This window comes from Squalius cephalus, assembly GCF_949319135.1.
Source record: "Squalius cephalus genome assembly, chromosome: 3".
In the NCBI taxonomy this organism is placed as follows: Eukaryota; Metazoa; Chordata; class Actinopteri; order Cypriniformes; family Leuciscidae; genus Squalius; species Squalius cephalus.
The window spans coordinates 50,246,006-50,272,930 of NC_137124.1; the positions used below are offsets into that span (position 1 = coordinate 50,246,006).

A 26,925-nucleotide genomic window follows, 5' to 3' on the forward strand; every position below is an offset into this window, starting at 1 on the left:
ATGATGCTGAAAATTCAGTTTTGTTATTTTAATTGTAACAATATTCCACAATATTACTGTTTTTACTGTTTTTTTTGTTGTTGTTTTTTTGGAACAAATAAATGCAGCCTCAACTTTTCAAAAACATTTAAAAAAAATCTTACCGACTCCAAACTTTTGAACATTATGGTGTATGGTAGCCAAGGTGTTTGAAGAGGATGTCTTTATGATATTCTTGTTTCCAGATAAGACAGAGTAGTCTATATATTTTTAACCATTTTACTGTCTAATATTAAGTCTGATTGCTCAGAAACCAATCAATCTAAAATCAGCACACCTCTACTTAACAAGACTCATGAATTGAGGAATTGTTCATTTAATAATGACTCAAAGGCATTATGAAAGATGTTTGTTTTCTCCATCACACTGAGACGCTGACATTTTCAGATGAATGTTAAAATGACCATGTCCTGAATTCCAATGCCTCCGCTTAAGTCATAAAACGGACCTTAGGATGAGCTGCACAATACAGAAGGGAAACTTTAAGGGCACTGAGAAGGTGACGAGCAGAGAATGAGAAACACACACACACACACGCACACGCTGTTTGAATGATTGACAGCACTTCATATTGTGCCGCGAACGAGAACGTAAAAACAGGAAGTGAGTGAAGAGGGTTTATTTGCAGTTATGAAGCCAAGCCGAGAGAGAAATATGAGCTGGAGGGAAGGAAAGACGGATCTGCTTACTTAATCTCTGGATCATAATCCTCATAACTGAAGAATGAAATGCGGAAAAAAGAAAAGCAACAGAAAATTAGAATAAATAAATTGACACTTGAGAGCAAAATAGAAGGGAATTGAACCAGATGGGCTTTGATGAGTCCATATGCGTCATACAACTCATCAGAACAGCAACTAGGGCTGTGTGATATTAAATCATTTCATTTATATTTCACTAATAAAACAGTACAGTAAGAAATATACTACATATTTTTACTAAAACAAATGTAATATATGAAATGTTGAGATTGAACAACTGGAAATGAGTTATGAAATCATACTGACTTTAACAACATTTAAAATCATATACATTTCTGTCTTTACGCTCTCATACTTGTATGAACAGAAGGATTGTGGAAATAGGTGCTCTTTAGGACCAAACTCTTTATGAACAAATAAAAAGGGCATTAAAATCATTGAGATATTCAAGATGTTAGACAATTATATATCACAAGCACAATCATTTATCAGAAATATTCCATATTAGGGCTGCACAATGTGGGGAGAAAATCGATTTTTTTTTTACATTACATATTATGTAAGATTCCAATACTAATATTTATGGAGGGCATAATTTCATTTTCAAACATTAAACTATCAAATTTTTATTTTGGTGTAAAAAAAAGTGCATCTCATGTTTGGGAAGATGGTTGGTGCATGTTTCATTCTTAAATACACATTAAAGCAACTCAAACTGTAGATAGATACAGATGGAGTTCAAGTGGAACAGCATTTACTGTGAATTGAGCTGCTCTGAGACACTGAAAAAACACCAGTGGTTAATAAGCTGTTCGCGTGTAAATGAACACAGTGCCGCGCTTCACTCTAAAACACACAACGGATATATTAACTGAATTAAATGACAGACTTTTTTAATTTGATAATCACATTAAGCAATATTGCTATTTCGGTTTTATTACTATTAATTGTGCAGCCCTATTCTATATATCACCCAGCTCTAACAGTGACAAGAACATAATTTCTGCAAAAAACAATGACAAAACCAACCACAAGTCTTAAACAAGATCAACCAATAGCAAACAAACACACACAGGCTGTTACAGAGATGCACAGGTGTCGGGGGTAATTACCACACACACACAGAGACACTGAGTTTGGGTCTAATAACCACACCAGGTGCACAGCAAAATAAATGATTGATGGAATTAAAGTGGAGACTATTAAACATCATTTTGCAATGTCCATCTTAATGACAGGGGCATTAATGGACATGATAAACACTCATAAACACTCGACTTGATGCCTGAATGAAGAGTGTTCATATATAGTCAAGTTAAATAATTATTATAATCCAGTATATCCTTTTTACTGTGTTGTTACTTTTTCATTCAAACTATTGCAAATGTTAACATTTTAAGTTTTTGTTAATTGAAATAATGCTGAAATAAAGGTAACCCTTTACAATAAGGTCTCATACATTAATATTAACAACAGGTAATATATGTGTTAGCATTTATTAATCTTTGTTAATGTTAGATAATAAAAATGCAACTGTTCAATGTTAGTTCACGGTAACTTAGGTCCATTTAATAATATTAACAGGTGCAACTTTAAATTGTAATAATTAATTATATTAATAAATGCTTTAAAAGTAGTTTTCATTGTTTGTTCATGCTATGTAGTTAACTAATGTTGTTAATAAATGGAGCCTTATTGAAAAGTGTTACCAAATTAAACTTAAATTAGAAGTGTTGAAGTCCACAAATGACTAAAACTGAAAAATAAATTAAAGCTAAATAGAAATGAAAAGCTAATTGAAATGACAAAGCAAATGACTAAAATTACTAAAACTTAAAAGATTAGAAATCAAAAATGAAACTAAAAATAAAAGGTAATTCAAAATAGTAATAAATGCTGTAATAGCAGCTAAAGACGATAAACACAAATTTAAATTTGAATCCATATAACGCAAGTGAGTGGCTGTTGCTCGGTTGACGCTTGAAAAATCACACAGATAAATCGTGACGTAATGGTTTATAGTTAAAAATATTCATATTTTTCTTACACACACATATCGGTTGGCTTTAGAAGACATCGTGCATCATACACGGGGGTCGTGTATGAATTACCAGCACAATTGCTATGTGGTTTTTCAAGCGTCAGCCATTCACTTACATTATATGGACTCACAGAGATTGATTATTTTCCCAAAAATCGTTGTTTTTGTTTATCTGAAGAAAGAAAGTCATATGCATCGGGTATGACATGAGGGTGAGTACATGATGAGATAATTCTTATTTTGTTGTGATCTTTTAACAGACTATGGTTAAATACATTTACAGAAATGTAACTTTACAAGAACATGCAACTGATAAAGTACATTATATCACTTTTCACAAATAGGATATAAAAATAAATAATTATGTTCTTTTTCAACAAACGAGTCAGTGCAAGACAGTGTTTAACCTTAAGAATGTACAGTAGGCTATGCACATACAGAAATGTTACCAACTCAGTCAATAATTGAGAGTGACTGGAAAACATGATTGTGACATTTCTGTGTGATATTTATGTGAAGATCAAGAGCAAATTTCAAAATGTATTTTAAAGGGCACTGCAGAAACTTGTTGCATAGGGAAATTCATTGAATTTACAGAACGACTAACTGGACGCAAGAAGGCAATATTGGATGTACAGTCAAACCAAAAATTATTCAGACACCAGATATAATTTTTGATATTTTTTTACTAGTGGGTGCAGGACACTATAGCTCATTTATGTAAGAGAGGATAGCAAAATAAAGTAAACTGTGACATATTATACCCAAAAATTCTTCATAGAGTGGACTACCAGTAAAATCTATAAATATTTGGTACCAAAAATTATTCAGACACTTTGACCTGACCATGTTTTGCTTAAGTGTTTTTTCTTTAATTGCTAATACGACCTTTTTAAACCACAGACTGAACAAAATTAAGCATTGCTTGGTAATCGGTTGACCTAAATTGGTATTATCTGATTATTACCTGATTCATTTGTGAGACTCACAGAGTGAAATATCAACTGAATTGATAACTCTGAGTTCTTGTCATATTGCATGACCATTTTCTAAACCATAACGAATCAACTGTGATAATGTGAAAAATGTTGAAGTTGTCTGAATACATTTTGGTTTGACTATAGTTTTATTTGTATCAACAATAACAAAAAAGGAAACAACAAATTTTTTTTTTAAATGTATTGCTGATTATAGGGTGTATTAAACACACCCAAATGAGTTTAGGCCAAACTAAACAATGTAATTCTCTGCACATTATGCAGGAATTTGTTGAATTTGCATTAATGCTTAAAAAAAAAAAAAAAAAAGTCATGGGGAGGCGTAATAAATTTGTGGAAAGTGCTAACTAAATGGATATTAAAAAACCCTTAATAGCTCACGCTCATGTCCAAGTCTCTTCACTAGTGTCACCGTTTTTCACTCTTGTCTTGCGGGAATAATAACCCGTATTTCTTACACTCATATGAGAATACAGCTCTCTTTTCCAGAAACCTCATCCTTATGCTTGTGCTTTAACTTTTATTTTCCTGAAGCTACACTATGCAGATTCTCGTGCACCTTCGTTCACCCTCTCTAAAACACACTCGTGCTGAAAACCCCAGGCGCATTAGAAGTTTAATTGAAGCAGATAGCGGCGACTGGTTGCGTTAAAGACGTCCTGCTGGTAGTTTAACAAACACAAGACTGCGATTGAACATCTCTCCTCCCTCAGGTAGCCTGCTGCTGATCGCCCGGGTTAAACATGAAAAATTAACGTGAATTATGATAAAGAGACTGCTTTTAAAACCGTTTAAGAGAATTAGCAGCAATTTGTCATATCGTCTCACTCTATCTCCAACAGCGAATCTGCATCCCAATGGCAGCTGTAATTGAGTTAGTTGGAGGCAGAAAGTCTTGACGGAAATGTGAATAATGTCCTCAAGGTGCTGAGTGATAACTTCACCGAGAGACACGTCTGTCTTGAGTGGGTTTAATTGAGTCATAGATTAATGAATAAAAGGAATTGCTCATGACACAAGGATCAAACTCAGACCGCCCACGTCAATCCAGAGCTGTTCCTGTATCGCACATTAAATGAGGATTATGACATATTGGTGCGAGACAAGTCGACCAAAACGACTGCTGCAAATCGACACTGGAAATACTAGTCGTTAATTATTATTTATTTTTTTTCACATTTATGTTTGGCTTTATATTTCTGCAAAGGCTATGTTTCAAATTACTGTCATGTTAATGTTACATTTTAAAAATGAGACATTATTTTGAAAAGTGTATATCTGGAGCAGAAAACAAAATTGTTTATTATAACCCAGACCTTGCCTGCGTTCGTTTTCTCCATTGAATAGAAACATCAGTAGCAGTTAGTGGTAATGGTATCAGTCATACTGGCCTTCATTCATACACTCTTAAGCCGGCCGCACACCGGACGCGCAGCTCAGCGCCGCGCAGCGCCACGTCTAGGACAACTGTCACCTGAAAATCCGTTAGCATCAGCAATTTTCTGATTTCTGTAAATAAATATAAAACTAAATGTATATTGCAGCACGGGGTTAAGTCCGTATATACATTAACTACGATTTGAGACACATAAATGTAAATTTAATATAAAACTATGTAAATGGCGCTGTGTGGCGCGGCAGGGTTTTGAACACGGTCCTGAGCCGTTGCTGGGCGCCGCGGACAGACGCCGCCGGTGTGTGTACTCTCATAGAGAATAATGTGTTCGAATTTAAAAGACGTGGCGCTGCGCTGCGCGGCGCTGAGCTGCGCGTCCGGTGTGCGGCCGGCTTTAGGGTGTATTCACACCTGCCTTGTTTGGTTCGATTGAATCAAACTCTAGTTCGTTTCCCCCCTTGGTGCGGACCTTTTGGGTAGGTGTGAATACAGCAATCGAACTCGGGTGCGGACCAAACAATCGAACCGAGACCCAGCTGAAGAGGTGGTCTCGGTACGGTTCCAAACGAACTCTGGTACGGTTCGTTTACGGTGTGAACATGAACCGACCCAATTGCAGAAAACTGCACCTTTTTTATTTGACTGCTCTTATGAGGATACTTAACAAAACGGACATTTTGGCATCATTGTTTGTTCAAGCGTGAAAGAGAAAGAGAATTACGGCGCGCTGTCTGTGCACACGATACTGTTGCGCGTCTTTCTGTGCGTCGTGTGTGCATCAGGACATTCACAGACAGAGCGTTCTCTTTTGTCTTATCGCGCTTAAATGGTTTAAAAGCTTGTTCTCTCCGCCGGAACCGTCTTGCAGCACATAGTCGTCTTCTCTAAATCCTAATTACAACATCGTATAGATGACATTGTATCATATGATGCTCATTAGTTTCTTCATATTGCGTTTGTAGAGAATAACACCAAATCAGTAAAATAACAAATATTACATAACGAAATATCTCCATGCTGAGCCTGTTTTTGCACTTCCTGCTTTTCCCTGCTTGAGAATTCCTGTCCAATGAATGGACGACCTTAACACACGTGTGGTTTTGTTTACACATTTTGGTTCACTTGCAAAGAGAGCAGTGTGAAAGCATACCGTACCAAACAAAAAAAAAATCAACATTCTATTTGGTCCGGACCAAAGCAAGTGAACTATCGGACTTTCCTGGTGTGAATACACCCTTAGAAAAAAAGGTATAGTATATAGAACCTTTCAGATGTTCCCTTTAAAGCAGGGTTCACCAATCTCGGTCCTGGAGGGCCGCTGTCCTGCAGAGTTTAGCTCCAACCAGCTCCAACACACCTGTTTGAAAGTTTCTAGTATGCCTAGTGAGACCTTGATTAGCTGGTTCAGGTGTGTTTAATTGGGGTTGGAGCTAAACTCTGCAGGACAGTGGCCCTCCAGGACCGAGATTGGTGAATCCTGCTTTAAAGGATCATTTTTTGGAGTTTTACTTAATTATTTTTTTAAATACATTTTTTACTTGGAATAAATTTTATAAATGACACATCTCTTAAACATAAAATTGAAGTAACCCGTTAAACATGAATGTATTATGCAATCATTTATGACATTTCTCTTTATATAGAACTTTTTTTTAGCATAAAGGGTTCTTCAAAATTGAGTCAAGAACCCTTGGGTTCTATATGAAACCATTGTGAACTTAGTAAAAAGATGCAATTAAACAAATATTTAAAATATACCATCTCTATGTTGTTTCTACATGAATTTGGAGATTCAATGTGACATCATGTACTACAACATAAAAATATACTACAAATTTTAACGTTTAATGGGTTTTCCAATTTCTTTTTTTTAAAAGTGCGATTAATCTCTTTTTAATCAACTGACAACTCTACAATGAATTCATGAAACTGATCCAAAACCAGGTAAAAGCCATATAGACACTGGTTAATAAGTTCACAGATAATCGCCCCTATAGCAGTGAACCAGTGAAATTTTCGCAACAGCTATGACATAACGAAACTTTGTTTACGGAAATCACGTGACTGGCAGTTTGAAACATGACCTGAATCACTAGCACCAAACAATGATTCAAAAGGATTTTTAAAGCTTCATGAAGCAGTCTTTCAAAAGCACCCATCACTAATTTTACTTTAGTTTCTTAAGTGTTTTTTTTTTACTGAACTCAAGCAAAAAGCAAAAATTGCAAAAATTGAGCTAAAATTAAAAAAAAAAAAAGGCAAAAATTGGTCCCATGCACATAATATTAAAGCAGGTTAGGCAATTTGTTCCAGAATTTAATTTTTTTATGCCAGTTGAAAGTCTCTTCGCATCCTGATAGCAATCACTAAGTTAAGTGGTCTAAATGTATGTATATATACACTGCTCAAAAAAATAAAGGGAACACTTTTTAATCAGAGAATAGCATCAAGTCAGATAAACTCCTGGGATATTGATCTGGTCAGTTAAGTAACAGAGGGGGTTGGTAATCAGTTTCAGCAGCTTTAGTGTTAATGAAATTAACAGCAGGTGCACTAGATGGGCAACAGTGAGACAACCCCCAAAACAGGAATGGTTTTACAGGTGGAGGCCACTGACATTTTTTCCCTACTCATCTTTTTGGACTGTTTTTCACCAGTTTTGCATTTGGCTAGGGTCAGTGTCACTACTGGTAGCATGAGGCGATACCTGGACCCTACAGAGGTTGCGCAGGCAGTCCAGCTCCTTCAGGATGGCTCATCAATACGTGCCATTGCCAGAAGGTTTGCTGTGTCTCCCAGCACAGTCTCAAGAGCATGGAGGAGATTCCAGGAAGACAGACAGCTACTCTAGGAGAGCTGGACAGGGCCGTAGAAGATCCTTAACCCATCAGCAGGACCGGTATCTGCTCCTTTGTGCGAGGAGGAACATGATGAGCACTGCCAGAGCCCTACAAAATGACCTCCAGCAGGCCACTGGTGTGAATGTCTCTGACCAAACAATCAGAAACAGACTTCATGAGGGTGGCCTGAGGGCCCGACGTCCTCTAGTGGGCCCTGTGCTCACTGCCCAGCACCAGGGAGCTCGATTGGCATTTCCCATTGAACACCAGAATTGGCAGGTCCGCCACTGGTGCCCTGTGGTTTTCACAAATGAGAGCAGGTTCACCCTGAGCACGTGACAGACAGGAAAGGGTCTGGAGAAGCCGTGGAGAATGTTATGCTGCCTGTAACATCGTTCAGCATGACCGGTTTGGTGGTGGGTCAGTGATGGTCTGGGGAGGCATATCCATGGAGGGACGCACAGACCTCTGCAGGCTAGACAATGGCACCCTGACTGCCATTAGGTATCGGGATGAAATCCTTGGATCCATTGTCAGACCCTATGCTGGTGCAGTGGGTCCTGGGTTCCTCCTGGTGCACAACAATGCCCGGCCTCATGTGGCGAGAGCATGCAGGCAGTTCCTGGAGGATGAAGGAATGATACCATTGAAGGGCCACCACGCTCACCTGACCTACGTCCAATAGAACACCTATGGGACATTGTGTTTCGGTCCATCTGACATCACCTGGTTGCACCTCAGACAGTCCAGGAGCTCAGTGATGCGCTGGTCCAGATCTGGGAGGAAATACCGCAGGACACCATCCGTCGTCTCATTAGGAGCATGCCCTGACGTTGTCAGGCATGCATACAAGCACGTGGGGGCCATACAAACTACTGAGTACCATTTTGAGTTGCTGCAATGAAATTTCAGCAAAATTGACAAGCCTGCTGCATCATTTTTTCACTTAGATTTCCGGGGTGTTTTTGAATTCAGTCCTCTGTAGGTTGATAATTTTCATTTCCATCAAACGATGTGGCATCCTTTCGTTCATAACACATTACCCAGTCCATATTAGTATAGATATCCAGCATGATATTTTTCCCCATTGAGATCTGATGTGTTTTCAAAGTGTTCCTTTAATTTTTTTGAGCAGTATATATATAAATATATATTAGAGGTGGGCATAGATTAGTTTTTTTAATCTAGATTAATCTAGATTAATTTGGAAATTAATCTAGATTAATCTAGATTAAAATGGCTCATTTGAATTCTGCCGAAGGCATTCAGAATATGTGTGCTACCCAAATAATGACTATAAAAGTAAGTCTTTGAGAACGGGTTTCTCAAGCCAGGTGGCGCATTAGACCAGGGGCTCATCTCCTGTTTCCAAAATGCATCACAAACTGCTTGAGAAAGCTGTTCTACTCATAGACTGTAAAAGGTTACTACTGTACTGTTACCGTACGTAGGCAACATTAGGTAGGCCTATGTTATTATCAACTACTATAGGCTATCAATTAGGGATGGGCGATATGGCCTAAAATCCATATTGTGATATACATTGCAGCCTCTTGCGATAACGATATATATTATAATAAAACCATTTCAGAACAGGTTACACAGACCCTGCTAAACAACTGCTAAATGTTTTTTTTTTTTTTTTTTTTGAAAGGGTGTATGTAGTTTTGAGAACATATTGTGCAAAACTGTAAGTATACAACATCATTTTGCAGATAAATACAATTTAAGTACACTAGCTGCAGAGACTTAAGTAGGTCTAATGTTTATTATGGCTTGGAGCTTATGAAACCCCAAATTTAAAATTAGAATATTGTCTAACTGATGTCTTTTCAGTTAAATAGAAACACAACAACGATTCTTAAAATCGGGCGCTTTTAATAAAAAGAGATTATGTGCTACACCACTAAGATATATTGGGAATAATACGCGCGCGCTGGTATTCAGTGATATCATGTTTCGTTTTGAATTTGAGGTGGTAGAACGGATTAGTCGTGTGTTAACTTACCGAACTGTTACACCACACAGTCTACGTCGGACGGCTTAAATCCGAACCAAGTCCAAATAATGGATGTTGCACCGATCTTTTACACCAGCTTTCACTTTCAGCCGTGTTTACTTAAGATGACGATGAATAGGATGCGTTGCAGCCGGGTGTTCCTCGCGGCCGCGGGTAGATTGCGTCATCATAGCTTGTGTAGCTTGAGCCAGCTCCCAACCCAACTTGGAGAATAGATTAACGGCGATATTTTTTTTATCGCGCGATAAGAGTCTCGCGTTAACGCAGCGCGTTAACGCCGATAACGGCCCACCACTAATATATATATATATATATATATATATATATATATATATATACACATTTACATTGTATATATATATATATATATATATATATATATATATACAATCCTGCAAAAATAAAATAAAAATCCTGCGAAACCTTCCTGCAAAGCTACCTGAAAAACTATGCACAAGTGTACCTGGACAAAAGCCGTTTTAAACGCAAAGGGTTGTTACACCATATATTGATTTGAATTAGTTAATAGAAGTTAAATCATAAATAAATTCAATTTATGATTTTATTTTTGAAAGAACACAAGTGCCAGTACTTTTCACAGTACTGTAGCTTTGCTGATAGGTTTCTTCAAACATCTTGGAGACGTTCCCGCAGTTCTTCTGGATTTAGTTTGTCTCAGTTTTTTCTGTTTCTTCATGTAATCACAGACGGACTCGATGATGGTGACATCAGATCATACCGGCTGTTGTCAGATTCCTTGTGAATACACAAATCTCACTGGATTATTACAATTAATGGCAAAAAGAATGTTTGGAAATGTAAACTGATATTTCCTACTGACACACTACGTAACAGCAAAAGATATAAATAACTGACTTAAAACCATTTTTCAGCAGAAGAAAGAAATTCATACAGGTTTGAAACAATTTGAGGGTGAGTAAATGATGACAGAATTTAAATTTTTAGGTGGACTATTCCTTTAAATCTTAACCCAACCTTAAACCTAACCATACCACTAAACCTGTCTCTAACCTTACCCGTTTCCCACCTCAATAGCAGCACAAGTGTTTTGCAACACAACATGAACACAATAAGTACATTGTACCTAACCATTATTATTTTATTGTAGTTAAAGACACCTAATATAAAGTGTGACTCAAAAATTTGCAAACCAAAAATTCCGATTTATTTTTTTTTACAATGTAGATCATCGGTAAAACAATCTGTAAAAGGAGAGAGATGAGTGTGGAACTATGGACGCACACATGTATGCACAAACACACACAAAAAACGTCAAACACAGGAGGAAGTGGGCAGGAGCAGATGACCTCCAGAGGGACACATGACCGGTGGAGAAACAGGTTGATCTTACCAGTGCCACTCCACTATGACACAGCCGTCATGAAAGCGATAGCTGTGCGAACGTCAGCAGACACGCACACAACAAAAAACAAGAACAAATAAATGAATAAGACAGAGAGACAGAAAATAATTCCTTCGAAAAGTGCAACAGCAACTAAACAAATGACAAGCAACTTAAAAAGAAGCAGCAACAACCCCCTTCACAGCTGTTATACAACACTCGCACAATTTAGGTCTTAAGAATTTAATTTAATTTAGGATGCAAGAAATAGTATGACGAGTATGACCTACAGACGCATGACATTGAGGCAGGACATATTAAAAGGATTTAACTTTTATAGCCAAGAGCCTTTAGTTAGAAATTATACAAATATTTTGCAACATTATAAATGCTGTTCTGTCATTTTTGGTCAATTTAATTAATCCCTGCTGAATAAAAGTATTAATTTCTTTAAAAAAAGAAAAACCTCACTGATCAGGTAAGTTCAGGCTTTTGATAATGATGGAAATGTAGTCTTAACCTTGAGAATGAAATAATAATAAATGTATTATTAAGTACATTTATTACTGGCCCACATGTAACTACATTAAATCACACCAATAATTTCATGCTAATACACATTCTTAAAAGTCTTTCAAATTTGGGGTCAATAAGATTTTTTAATGCTTTTGAAAGTAGACTCTTCAGCTCAACAAGGCTGCATTTATTTAATCAAAAATACAGTAAAAACAGTAATATTGTGAAATATTATTACAGTGCTATGCATAAGTTTAGACACCCATGCTAAAGTTGAATAAAAAGAGGAATAAATAATCATCTTTTGGAAATTGAACTTAATGCCTTAATTAAAAAAATTAGGAAAAATCCAACCTTTAACGACACCAATTTTCTTTGTGAATGAATAATGTATCGTAAATAAATAAATGTTCTTCCTTAAAATACAGGGTGCATAAGTTTGGACACCCCTATGTTAAATTCCCATAGAGGCAGGCAGATTTTTATTTTTAAAGGCCAGTTACTTCATGGATCCAGGATACTATGCATCCTGATAAAGTTCCCTTGGCCTTTGGAATTAAAATAGCCCCACATCATCACATAGCCTTCACCATACCTAGAGATTGGCATGGTTTTATTTCAGTTAGCCTAATAGCTGGTTTGATTTGCATTGAGAGATGATCTTATGGAAAGTACTCCATGCCAATCTCTAGGTATGGTGAAGGCTATGTGATGATGTGGGGCTATTTTAATTCCAAAGGCCAAGGGAACTTTATCAGGATGCATAGTATCCTGGATCCATGAAGTAACTGGCCTTTAAAAATAAAAATCTGCCTGCCTCTATGGGAATTTAACATAGGGGTGTCCAGACTTATGCACCCTGTATTTTAAGGAAGAACATTTATTTATTTATGATACATTATTCATTCACAAAGAAAATTGGTGTCCTTAAAGGTTGGATTTGTCCTCATTTTTTAAATTAAGGCATTAAGTTCAATTTCCAAAAGATGATTTTTTATTCCTCCTTTTAGTCAACTTTAGCATGGGTGTCTAAACTTATGCATAGCACTGTATAATGTAAAACAACTGTTTTCTATGTGACTATATTTTCAAATGTAATTTAATCTGTGATGCAAAGCTGAATTTTCAGCATCATTAATGCAGTCTTCAGTGTCACATGATCCTTCAGAAATCATTTGGATATGCTAATTTGCTGCTCAAGAAACATTTCTTATTATTATCAACGTTTAAATCAGTTGTACTGCTTTATATTTTTGTTGAAACTGTGATTTTTTTTTTCAGGATTCTTTAATGAATAGAAAATTCTAAAGAACATTATTTATTTAAAACAAAATATTTTGCAACAACCTACATGGCTTTACTTTTGATCATTTTAATGCATCCTTGCCGAATAAAGGGGGAAAAAATGTACTGTCTTTTGAAACTTTTGAACGGTATTGTACAAGTATGTTTGTTTTTATAGCTTTAAATCAAGTGGTCTAATAGGATTTGATGTGCCAAATGAATGTTGCAGTTGGTATTTATAATTAAGGGGGTGAAAAATGTCCTTCTATGGACATTTTATTGGTCAAACATTTAAAAACAGCCCTTTGAATCAGATGACGCCATACATTTATTCGTCTACTTTCCAAGATGAGATCATAAATGTAAATCATAAATGCAAATATGTGCTGTTTCTTCACCATTTGGAGTGCAATAGCAGAATGAACGCACAAAACTGTTGAGTGTTGTGGCCGGTGGTCTCACACATAAATGAAGGCATATATCTGGATTTGTTGTGTGACAGAACTGAGGCGTTGAAGTTGTGACCTCTGTGAGCGGAGCAGGGTGGACGTAGGTTGGTTTGCGGTTAATAACTCGACCTTCCAAATAGCCTTATAAATCACATCACACGCTTTTAAATCTTTTTTTATTTCTTAGAGCCCACTGTTATAAATCAGACAATGAACAACAGCAGCAGCACTGATGTTCACACAAACCTAAACAAACCGAAATAAAGTGGATACCATGTGATGAATAGTTGACAAAAATAAAAATTCAGACTTTCTTTCATCTGTAACTACAAAATAAGATATTCTGAAAAATTGTTTCAACTATTTTTGTCCATGCAGTAAAAGTCGGGTGTCCAAAACAACCCTGGACTCCACTAACTTTTACTGTATGGACAAAAAACACCAAGACATTTTTCAAAGTATTTTCTTTTGGGTTCCACAATAGAAAGAACGTCATACAAGTTTGGGATGACATGAAGGTGAGTAAATGGAGACCTAAAGCTATGAAGCGCAAACTCAGTCTTAATTTTGGAGTAACTTTGAAACATTTATCTATTTTACAATAGATTTGAAAGTCACTCATCTGATCAGAACTGTTTAATAATATTAGGTTTACGTTTATAAGTATTACAAAATGTGAAGCCTCGTCTGCAGCATTTTTGATGTCAGATTTATCCTTCATTTGTATTTTTCATCTCTAACAAAATAGACATTATAACATGGTTATCTAAGTCAGTAAGTTAAAAACTAAATTAATACTTATTGAGCAAGGATGCATTAAATTGATCAAAAGTGACAGTAAAGACATTTATGATGTTACAAAAGATCTCAATTTCAAATTAATGCTTTTCTTTCTATTGATCAAAGCATCCTGAAAAAAAAAATGCATCACAGTTTCCACAAAACTATGAAGCAGCACAACGGTATTCAACATTGATAATAATAAGCAATGTTTCTTGAGTAGCAAATCAGCATATTAGAATGATTTCTGAAGGATCATGTGACACTGAAGACTGGAGTAATGATGCTGAAAATTCATTTTTGTATCACAGGAATAAATCACATTTTACAATATATTCAAATAGAAAACAGTTAAATAGTACAAATACTGTATTTCACAATATTTACTGTATTTTGGATCAAATACATGCAGCCTTGGTAAGAGTTTCAAAAACTTTAGAAATCTTACCGATCCCAAACATTTGAAAAGCAGTGTATATTGTGATACCGTTACTGTTATATATGTGTTGCTAACACACCCCAAAAAATAAATGAACTCACAGTTTTTTAAGTGTTTCTGTTCAGTCTCTCATTAGAGCAAGTAATCAACCATCTACAGATCAAACTAATACACCCCAGTATGAAAACTGCTAACAAGAGACTGTCATTATCTCATTATTAGCGTGAATAGAACGTCTGATTACAAGAATTATCCCATTTAATCTGAGACCCCATGGAGGGAGGAGATGTGTGGCTGTAATAAGACCCTCGCTCATGAATTAATCAAACCCATCACCTCTGCTGTTGTGATTCTGTTTTATGTGGTCCCCTTCAAAATGAATATGACGAAGCATTCCTAACAAACCCTTCAGAATAAGGCGCACCAGCAGGGTTCTGGCAGTAAAAATCCTATTTGTTTCTTCCACAGTAAAATTGAGCGTCATAAACCTCTCGAAACAGAGATCAGATGAGGTCCTAAACTTGAGAACTACATAATCCTGAATTGACTATTCATACCCTGTTTTTGGACACTTAAATACACATTAATTGCAATTAAATTTAAATGTATTATGTGTTACATTTATATTAAATGCAATTAATTGAACTTAAGAGACACTTTTGACCCACTACATCTTTATATGTAATTTCACAATCAGTTCTATTGTTATTGAAGTGTAATGCCAAATGTACTTGCAAGCATTTGTGGTAAACTAAAATATACTTTTTTTTTTTCTTTTTTTTTTTTATTGAAACATGTATGTAATGTGTGACAATTTTGTGACGAACCCGCACCTTTTAATTATATTTAAATATATTTGTAATCACACATTTGTAATGATGAAGTTGCAATTAGAAAAAATTAAATATATCAACAAACTACAGTTTATAATCAGTATTTTACATGTGCTTTAGTACTGTATGTGAGTCAACATCAAAATAAGTGTACTTCTTTAAATCACAACAAAAGATAATTAAAACAAGGATTTAACATGTAAAAGTAAAAGCTTTTAATTTGGCATTATTACAAAGAGCACTTCTTAAAAGTGTACTCATGTACTACAAGTACACTTTAAGTGGCCTTTCTTTATTCAACATATTATCTGCAAGTACACTGCACTACAACTGCCCATTTAAGTGCATATTCCATTAAGCACACTTTTATGCATTTTAATATCTTGTAATCAGTGTCAAATATATTGTATTTTATACTTTAATGAGATGCAATCAATCGTTTTATGGTGTATGGTTATTCTTGCTTTGATTGATATTCCATTTCTCCTAAAGTCGGTCTACATCGAGTTTACAGTCTTGTTCCTTTGTCTCTCTTTGCCAGTTTTCTTAAAATCAATGTTTGTAATACTGTGATTCATCTCCGAGCAGGTTGATTTGGTTCAAGGCTTTGAACTCTATAGAGAACATGTTTCTGAAAAGCCTGTAGTGAAAATGAATGTGAAAAATACTTCAGGAATGAATCCCAAGGCCACTGCAAATGTGGGTGATCACTGTTGAGCTCTACACATGAATGCATATGTACATGTGTCATAGTCAGGATTTATGCACTTCAATCAGGTGTTCATCAGAATTCTCTAGCTGTGATAGACAAAGGAACATATTAGTCCAGTTTGGCCCTTTAACACACACAAATGCGGTGAACCACTGTGAAATATCATCCCATCTATAGAAATGATACTGCAAGATCACTGACTCAAACGGTCTGATTAGTATGCATCACATCGACATAAGCACACACATGAACAACTGAGCACACACACATCATTTCACTGTCCTGCTCACTATGCTGGATCTAAGGGGACAGCCATAAATTAGCATATTTATAGTCCTTTCAGCGCTCTGCTCTCCTGAGTGGCTGTGTGGCTCCGGTGATGAATATTCATGTGCGTGCGGAGGTTAATTTGGGCAGAATGTCTGCTGCTCTTTCCTGTGAAACAACACAGATCTTCAGGTAACGACAACCTCCCCACAGAATACACAGACACACACACGCACGCTGTGGGATACCTGTGCCAGTTTCACTTTTACCTCAACCTACGACAATAATATGATAAATGAGCCATACGAGTTCCTCAGTAGATGGTCAATGGGCCAATGTTTCTTCCGTCCATAAACTTGAAGAGTGTCATTTCTGCACAATTAGTGCCATGAAACAAGACGTAATGGTTGTTTCCAAACAGGTTTCTCAAACACAACACTCCTATTATCTTTCTGTCCTTTACCTGACAACTGCTGTTTGGACTAACAGTGATGCAAAATTCACAACATTGCTCGAGTCTGAATTTGACATGCTGTTGTCAAGCTGCTCAAACAAACTGAGCAATATTTTGACATCTGCTGAGACCTGGTATTAAAATTCATCTCAAGTGATCTGAGCAAATATAAGGGGCTTTCACACCGGGTAGTTCTAGGAACTTAGTTCTAGAAACTAGCCACCAGGGTGGTTCCCCGAGAACTAATGGTTCCCTTAGGAACATTTTCCTGGTTGCATTGCCAGTAGGAACTCTGAAGTGATGTAAGCCGCGCTTGTTGTTGTGACTTTTATTTTAATGGTATGGCAAACCTTTATTTTGCTCACATTCTCTGGGTTATACAGGCTATATTCATTTGGTGCGTCCCAATTCGCATACTATCCGTCCTAAATAGTATTCGAAAATAGAATTAGTACATCCCAAATCATAGTATGTTCAAATGAGTGTTCCAAAGATACCCGGATGGTCTACTATTTCCGGTAAGAATCTGAAGTGCAGATCGATGCGCACTCTAACGGCTAATATTGCCCACAACCCATCGCGTGTTGGACGAGGATTCGGTTAGAACTACAAACACGAGTGAAAAGTGTTAAAAAACTACAGACATGGAGGACGCGCGAGTCTGGCGGTTATGTAGAGAGGTTTAGATAAAGGGGTTTGAGTGATTAATTATCAGTATCTAACCTGACGAAAATGTATTTATTCAATGTTGTCTACATTATATTGCATCTGCAGATGCATTGTGAACTTTTGTAAAGATACGTTTAGCCATTTTAAATGCATCATTATATTCAAATTGCAAACACATGAGGAGAGTCTCCGCATGAAAGACCCGTGACAAGATGATTGACAGGGCAGTTTGCGGTGACAGGATGCACGCGACAGATCTGTCTTTTAAGTAGCATGTCCCAAAGCTTGCCTACTCTTTTGCTACACACTCAAAAGTATGTACTTTTTCTTCACAAAGAGAATGAGTGGCAAACTTTTAGGGCGTAGTATAAGTAGGCGAATTGGGACGCAGCATGTGTGTTTACACAGCTTTTTTTTAAATGGCGAGTGCTGGTGTTTCGCGTGCGTTAGGCCAATCAGCATACACTAACGTCACGGATAGTTGCAATAGTGCAGTATAGTGCTGGTTTAGACTAGGGATGTCCCGATCCGATCACGTGATCGGAAATCGGGCCCGATCACGTGTTTTCAGACTCGATCGGAATCGGACGTTACCTCCCGATCAGGACTCGGATATATATGTATATATATTCTCATTATTTTTTAACACATCTATAGTTATGCGGTGGCACAGAGTTACGCCGGTTTCACACTGCACGCGTTAGCAGAGCGTAAGCAGCGCAGGAGCAGTGCGTATGGTGAGCAGGGCAGGGGCAGAACACGCGCGTTTTGCTTTCACACTGGCAGTGTTTGTCACGCGCGGCTGAACCGCGTGTTGTGTAGGGCAGGTTACAGACAGAGTAGGCTACTCTATAATGGATAAGTTGGCATTGCTTTTTTCGTTTTCAAATACATTTAAGAATAAAGACTTGTCAAGAAGCTTATTTTATTAATAATTTCATATAACTTTTTGTTCATCTTTGTTTTTATTGTTATGGCAACAAGTTTGTTTTTGGACATTTGTTTTCTTTTTAAATTGCTGTTGGTCATTTGATTGACTGTTTAAAACACAATAGATATCATCAATGCACTTTTTGGATAAAACTGCGGTGTATTTTGGCCATGATCAATGTATTGTCACTTTAATTCAGCAAAAGCGGCGCAGCAAAAATAGACTCGGCGCCGAAACGATCGCGGCACTCCTGCTCTGCTCTGTCCTGCCCTGCCGCGCCGCCTCTGCGTGCGGTGTGAATGCTCTAAAGCCTGGTTTAATCTGGTAACATGGGCGGCGAAAAAAATACGCACTGCACGCTCTGCTAACAGTGCAGTGTGAAACCGGTGTAAGAGTTAGGAGTGCAGTTCCTAAAAGCACATTACTGGCTTTGCAAACACTGTGACACTTTTATTTTTTATTTGTTTACATGCCTGCCGGGTATTTTAAGTTGAGGCGCTATTTGTTTATATATTAGACTTTTTTATATTTACTGTTGCACTAAAGTCCAAAAGTGAAGAATTTATTTATTACTTGATTGTTCAAGCTACCTCACAGAAGTGCTCTGTTTGTTAACAGAGTTGTTGAATGTTAAAATAAGGTGAATTAAATAAAAAATAAGGAACATCCTGGATCTGTTTTTTCGCTCTTCTTTATTCTTTTTTTATGTATTAAGTATCGGATCGGGACTCGGTATCGGCAGATACTCAAAATCAAATGACTCGGACTCGGACTCGAGGGCAAAAAAACCTGATCGGGACATCCCTAGTTTAGACCCTACTCTGAAGTAGGAGCTAAATTAGTTCCTCCAAAAGGAGTTCCTATAACTAAAATCATTCCTAGTTCCTACGGTGCGAACACGCCAAAATCCGGGTACTTCCGCCAATAGTTCTAGGAACTATGAAAAGGTTCATCCGGTGCGAAAGCCCCTACAGGTTAATATTAACGTTAATAATAACGCCAATGCCTAGGCCCATAGCCCTGCTTTTCAGGCTCCTTTTCAAACAGTCCTACTGCTGGCTCCATCCCTCATCAAGTCCACCCACAAACTCGACCTCTCTTATAATTTCAACTCTCTAGAGGTCCGAAATTTGTGAATGCGCTTTTTTGTATTCGTCATTCGGTGGCTCTGAATTGTCAAAACACCTCTCAATCTAACCCGGGGCCTGTACCATGAAGGTAGTTGAACAAACTCGGGGTTACAGGATAAGTTTTGAGTTGACAAAACCAAACCGATGCAATCAGGCTTTATTGGTACCATGATGCAGCTCATCAACTTTCTCTGTCAACTCAGGCTTTGATCCTCAAGCTATGATTACTCCACGCGCGCGTGCACATAAAAGAGTGACGTCGACACTGAACAACCAATCGCGGGTCGCGATTTTTCCGCGGAGGAGTAAGAGATAATCATTCATAATTACGATGAATTTAAATATGTATTTCAAGCTCGAAACAATACGGTCTCTGCGGCCAAAGCAAGAGAAGACTGTTGGAGAAAGATTGCTTATTGTTAATGTGTAAGTTAAACAAACGTTCTATATTTATGTAAAATTATGTATGTATGTGTAGCCTATACGTGTAATATAGCCTATAGCCTATTTTTATAATATATAAAAATGTGCATGTACCGGTACTAAGAAAAATTAATATTCATTGATTTTTAGATGCAACCCCAACTCCAAATGTTCTTGGCAGCAGATAAAGACAAAATATAAAAATATAATTCAAAGTGGTGAGTATTTACCACAACCTTTTATTACTTTTGTGAACATTTTATCACAAACACTTGTTTGCAGAAAACAGAAATAAAGAATTAAATTCAGAAAACCAGAATACACTGGCGGAGGAGTTGGCTCTGAGTAGCAATAAGGGACGGACGATTATGGATGGGATTACAGGTGCTGTACAATCTGACCCTGGTGCTGGCTCCTCTAAGCAAGTAACACTGGGTACGTGTGCAATACATTACTACTTTTTTAAGTTGTAAATATGGCTGACTGTATGTTCTGCAGTAGAGGGAAATACAGTGTCCCTGTTGAAGCCAGCACACATACACACAGTCTCCCACACAGAGGTCAGTATGCAGCAGACAGAATTACCAAACATAACCTGCTTTTCAACAGTTATGCTTTACATTGGCCTATTTTTATTTATTAGGGTGGAGGAAATGAAGACACTGTGTCTGTGTGTTCTCAGACAGTTGCTGAGGTGAATGCACTGGGCTTTTTATTGTGGCAAACATTTGAATGTGTGGCATAAAAAAGGGACTGGCCCTTACACATCTCTTTTATTGTAGGATTTTTCACAACCTGCCCCAGAAACTGAGGCCTCTACCTCAATGGGCTCCAGAAAAAATGTGTAAGGATTTAAAATCCTTGACATAAATTACAGTCAGTCCTGTGTTTGTAGGAAGTCAAGGAACTTTTTGTGATTTTGATGAGCCTCCAGAAAACTTGTAATGATCATGTTTGTGGTGGAATTATGTTTCAGGAAACAGACTCAGTCAGGGCCCTGTACAAAAGGAGACTCGAACTAGACTGCACACTAAAGGAGTCTTGAACTAGACTGTCCACTAAAGGAGTCTCGAACTAGACTGCACACTAAAGGAGTCTCGAACTAGACTGCACACTAAAGGAGACTTGAACTAGACTGCACACTAAAGGAGCTGACTGTGAGCTGAGGAGGCTCCAAACAAAATCAAACAGCTAGATAAAACTGATCTCAGTATGTATATAGTTTTATATATATATATATATATATATATATATATATATATATATATATATATATATATATATAGTATAACTTATTTAACCAAGTAACACTTTAGTATGAATATTTATTAATGCAACTTTCTCTTGCTCTCTTTCTCCCTCCCATCCCACAAAACCAATAAAACAGTTTGAGACCTATCTGCAGTTTCAATGTGCTTTTATTAAGTGTAATATTGTATGGTGATTGCATCTACATCTGCACCAGCTGGGTGGTAAAGTGTGATCGGGTCAGTTTCATCGGGGAGAAGCTGGTTTTGTGGTGTTTCTCGCTCCTTTCTACTGGTGGCTATATTGTGCAGAATGGCACATGCAGCCACTATCTGTGATGCCCGCTCTGGTGACTCTTAAGGGCCGAACACCATTGAAACGTGCATTTAGGATGCCAAAGGTCATCTCTATCTTCACTCTGGTTTTACTGAGGGCCACATTGAAGCGGTGCTGTGGCCCTGTCTGAGGGTCATGATAGGGGGTTATTGTGTAGGTTTTTCTATCTCAGTTCAAATTAACAGTGTTTTTTACTGTACCAAATTTAACTTGCTTTCCTCAAAGTGCTGACACAACACAGACTCACGGAAAATTTGAGACAAGCACTGCATGGAGCCAGGCCATTTGGCATCCAAACTTGATCATATATGTTCATGACCACAAGTCGTCTGCAGATGAAATGTTTATTAAATCATTGTTATATTTGTTAATGTTACTATTAATTTAAAGATTCATCTCACAGAAAATAATCATCTCACATATTCACATCATCTCTACCTGAACATTATGGTTGTGATAGGACTTCCTATTAACATAATCTGCCTCATGTTCCCCTAGAGCAGTGGAGATTGGAGCAATAGACTGCATACATGTTGCAATGACTTGGGAATCCTATCATAAGATTAACAGAAGAATAATAAAAAAAAAAGATTCAAAATAATTCTTAACATGTATTATATTGTATAGTACACTTGTGAAATTTGCTTAAAAAAAGTGTTCATGTGATGTCACCCTATCAATATATCTTACTGGCAATTTTATAAAAGCCCTCTTTTATGGACATGGTCGATAAATGTCCGGGGAACACTATTAATGAAACTTTTCACTCCTGCAGAGCGAGGACCACCTTGCGAATGGTTTGACAAACCGTGTTTCCCCCTAGCTTCTGTGCGTCACCCACCGTGCAAGAATGTAGCACTACCACTTGCAAAAAAAAAAAAAAAAAAAAAAACCGCAACGCAATACAATTTGCGGTACAGTAAGTGCATGAATTCGACGTGTTAAATTCTTTATGTGCGGCTCAAGAAGTTCGCAAAGATAAGAATTTCCTTCCGCGGAAAATCTGTATCTTCCATACAAGTAACTATCAGTTAAGGCAAGGGGATTTTGTCAGGCTATAAACTCTTTCTCTACGAAGTGCTCGTCAAACAATTTGCGCTGAAATGTCCACCGGATTTGGAAGAAAAGGTGAAGCCATTGCAACAGACACTTGGAATAAGTTACGTCACCTATATGTTTCTTTGCTCACAGCTGATTGGTCGAACTTCAGTCTGAAATCTTGAATCCAGAACATAACCTGCCCCGGAGCAGGTTAGCCGTGCAGCGTAAGATACCATGGCAACGAACACCGATTAAAGCCGAGCTACTTTCATAGTACCTAAAACCCAGGGTTGGCGGAAACTAAGCTGAAACATAGCTGGCTAGCCACCTAATCCGGCTTCATGGTACAGGCCCCCGATCCGATTTTTTTTATGACAGACGAAAGTTTGTAAACGTAATTGACACAACATGAGGTCGTATTTTTTTTTAACGTGCATGAACTTCGGACTCAGTGTGCAAGGACTTCACGCACAACAGGCCCCACCTTTAAAAGACTCCTCCCTTCAAAGAGCCCGTCCCTCAGGCTCCACCCCTCACCTCTCAAAGATTTCACCCACCGCAGGCCTTACCTTTTAAAGGTCCCTTCCCAAAGACCACACCTACCACAAGCTCCACCCTTCATATACTGTACATTCATCTCACAGACTCCACCAACCACAGGCCTACCCTTTCAAAGGCTCATCCCCAAAGAACCAGATGCCACTCCCCTCATAGACCAAATCTACGACTAGCTCCACCCCTCTGCAAGATCGACCTTTCAGACTCCACGCACCACAGGCCCCACCCATCAAAGGCTCCTCCCTCCAAAGAGCCAATCCCACAGGCTCAACGCCTCACTGTCAGGCTTACTTGATGTTGTCAAGACAACCAGAATCTGGCTTCAGGATGGCAGTGTGGTGGAACATCTTGTACAGAGCGATTCCCAGGAAGATTACATTCAGCTAGGAAGAACAGAAGCACAGGATTGGTTGAGGGTTTACACGTGAGAGCACTAGAGTGTGCAACATTGAACATGAATGTTTTGAATGTAGTTTTTAGAGAGCATAAGAGCTGGTTACCATGATGATGAGTGTGGCGGGGCCTATAAAACTCCAGATGAAATAAGTATCCAACCGCAACCAGCACCTGAAAATGCGAGAAAGAGACGTCACTCAAGTTTCAAAGTTACACACACACACACACACACACACACAAAAAGTAGTCCCGCAGATTGTCTCAGAGGTTCTTGTGTCTTTTGGCTGATACATGAGAGTTCTTTCAATTATTCAGACTTTAATTTCCGCATCATTAGACTAAACTTAAACCCTCCTGTGACCACCCACACACTCATTCAGACTCATTCAGATCATTTGAGTGTGTGTGTGTGAGACTCACACTCTGTCTGTCCCGTAACTGCGGTAATCCACTGCAGCAGAAACGGCCACAATGAGGGCAGGAATGCCATATCCGGCCAGGTAAAAATATCTCCTGCGTGAATGCTCGCTCTCAAACACCTCCACCAGCATGATGTAGAGCTGAACGCCTTCCAGAAACATCCACGTGAACGCAGACAGGAAGAAGAAATGCAGTAGTGCCGCAAAGACAGCACAGACAATCTGAAATGCACACAAAAGGTCTTGTGAGGGTGTGTGTCGTGGATATTGATGGATACTGTTCAATGACCTCGCAAACCTGCTCAGATATTTGAAAAATGTTAAATAATAGGGTTTAAAGATTATGAATCATGTATGATGTTACTGCATTCGAGTCACACACACTGAACACTCTCACATTAAATCTTTATGACACACACGCTTGTGCTATTTCACCATCTCATGAACTAATAAAAACATGGAGTCAGCCAATTTAAACATCCCGGGCCCTATCATACACCCGGCACAAAAGTGCTTTTTGCTAGTTTCAGCCCGACGCAGTTATCATTTTCACGTCTTGCGCCACGTTGTTTAAATAGCAAATGGATTTGGGCCCATCTGTTCGCCCATGGGCGTGCTGGTCTGAAAACGAGGTGTGTTCAGGCGCATTGTTAGCGCGTTGCTACTTTGAGGAAACTTAAATAGACTGCGCCATTGACCAACGGAAACCTGGTCTAAAGTCAATGGCGCAATATTTTTTTGGTTATTTAAAGAGCGCATTAGTAATATGCGTCTATAGGCGGGTCTACAACGCACGTACAGTTTGTCTCGTAGATGGTCTGCTTGCACGCTTTAACCTTGTGCACAAGCAGATCCGTTTCCTCGCCAGAGAAGCGTTCAGTTTTTTCGCTTGCAAATTCCGCCATGTAAATAGCGAATCCATTTTTAAAGCAAATGGAAGATGAGACTCTGATTGGTTTATTGCACGTTACGCCCAAAACACACCCATTACTCATTAAGAGTATAGAGACAACCCTTTAGACCATGTGCTGGGTGCGCCGACCATTTTTCCCGACGTTAAACTAGCAAAAGTGGATTCGGACTAGGTGCACTTGCACTGTGCGCTATAGACCATGCGCTTAGATCATTAAAATAGGGCCTCCCATGTCCAAATATGCGATCTTCCCAGTTACACGGTACAGAGAGAACAGTACTTAAAAAAGTAGGATTTTTACGTGATTAAAATAAATAAATAATACAAATACAATGAAAAGATGATTTATGTGTTTGTATGTTTGTCATACAGGCTGGTCTGCGCGGTTGATGCCGGTGAGGAAGAGCGTTTCAGCGATGAAGAGCGAGATGCAGAGGTTCTTGTGAATGGTGTTCCTGTCGCTCTGGAGGCCACGGAAGAAGCAGAAGGTGAAGATGCAGACGAGCAGACAGACCAGAGACAGCAGGATGCCCACCCACGTGATGACGTCCAGCAACAGATCATGCACAGGGTCTGTCGTCTACAGGGAGAGACAGAGATTAGAATGTTTTCACATTCCTTTGAACATGAACATTACAACTGAATATAAAAATATCGCTGCAAGCAGCAATTACAGGACTCAAGCACAGCAGCAGATACACAGTGACACCATCAAAGTGTCTGATACAAAGTATGAGAGCACATCAGAGCAATGATTTCAGACATTTACACCAGGATGGGCAGTTCATAATTTTGCACAAAAAAAAAAAAAAAGTATATTATCTGCAGAACATTTACTAAAACTAACTAAAACTGTAACTTAAACTATTACAAATTATGGTAACACCTTACAATAAGCTTAACATTAGTTAACTATTTTAGTTAACATGAACTAAGAATTAACATCATTTATTAATCTTAATTCATGTTAATTTCAACATTTACTAATACATTATTAACATCAAATGTACTAATTTGAATCAATGAACAGCTGGATTTTTATTAACCTGTTAGCCAGGTGAAAAATGCCCAGAAATGGCATACCCTAACTAAAACAGATACAGTTCATCAACCCTTTGCACTAAAAGCACAACTATGGTCTCATTTGAAAGCTGACACTTGGCATTTTATTGTAAATTTAGAATTAATTATTGTCATAATGAACAAAATTGTTATAAATAGCTTCAAAATTTTGTAAAGTTATTAGACATTTATTTTTATGAAATATCTTCATGAAAATAATTTTGAAGTTGGCACTGTATCAATCTAGAAATGCACTGCAGCTAAAGCCACATGACCATGTTATGTTTAAAATCTGAAGATGATAAGTCTAAAACTCTGTATTTAATTAAATGTTTCTAAAGATCGTGTCATATGACTTTATTTTGATTAGACTCTAAAATGCAACTGATGTTTGTCATCATCTTCTAAGCATCTATTCAGTCTATTGTCTCTATTGTTTTGTGGTGCAAACTAGCCCCATTCAGTCTCAGTCTCTCCTACACACATTCACACCTCTCCAGCCTGGTTATGGCTCTAAATATGCTTTTCTTTTGTCTGCATTATAATTACTAACGACTGGCTATTCACACTGTTTCAATCCCTAATTTCTTTTATCAAAGTTCTCACTTCACATCTGAAACTGTATCAAATGCCCTTCTTGAAAAAAGAAACATTTCAGTAAGCATTC

General features: G+C 37.8%; 1 protein-coding gene across 19 annotated transcripts in view; it reads right to left on the reverse strand.

Moving 5' to 3' along the window:
- LOC307155720 (adhesion G protein-coupled receptor L3) overlaps positions 1-26,925 on the reverse strand; it is a 324,537-nt gene that overhangs the window by 25,607 nt on the left and 272,005 nt on the right. For all 19 annotated transcript variants that reach the window (XM_079866593.1, XM_079866603.1, XM_079866601.1 and 16 more), the window contains 4 exons: positions 25,567-25,776; positions 24,285-24,505; positions 23,969-24,035; positions 23,760-23,851 (listed from right to left, as the gene is read on the reverse strand). In XM_079866593.1, the coding sequence (XP_079722719.1) occupies positions 23,760-23,851; positions 23,969-24,035; positions 24,285-24,505; positions 25,567-25,776 (590 nt within the window). The remainder of the gene's footprint in view (positions 1-23,759; positions 23,852-23,968; positions 24,036-24,284; positions 24,506-25,566; positions 25,777-26,925) is intronic.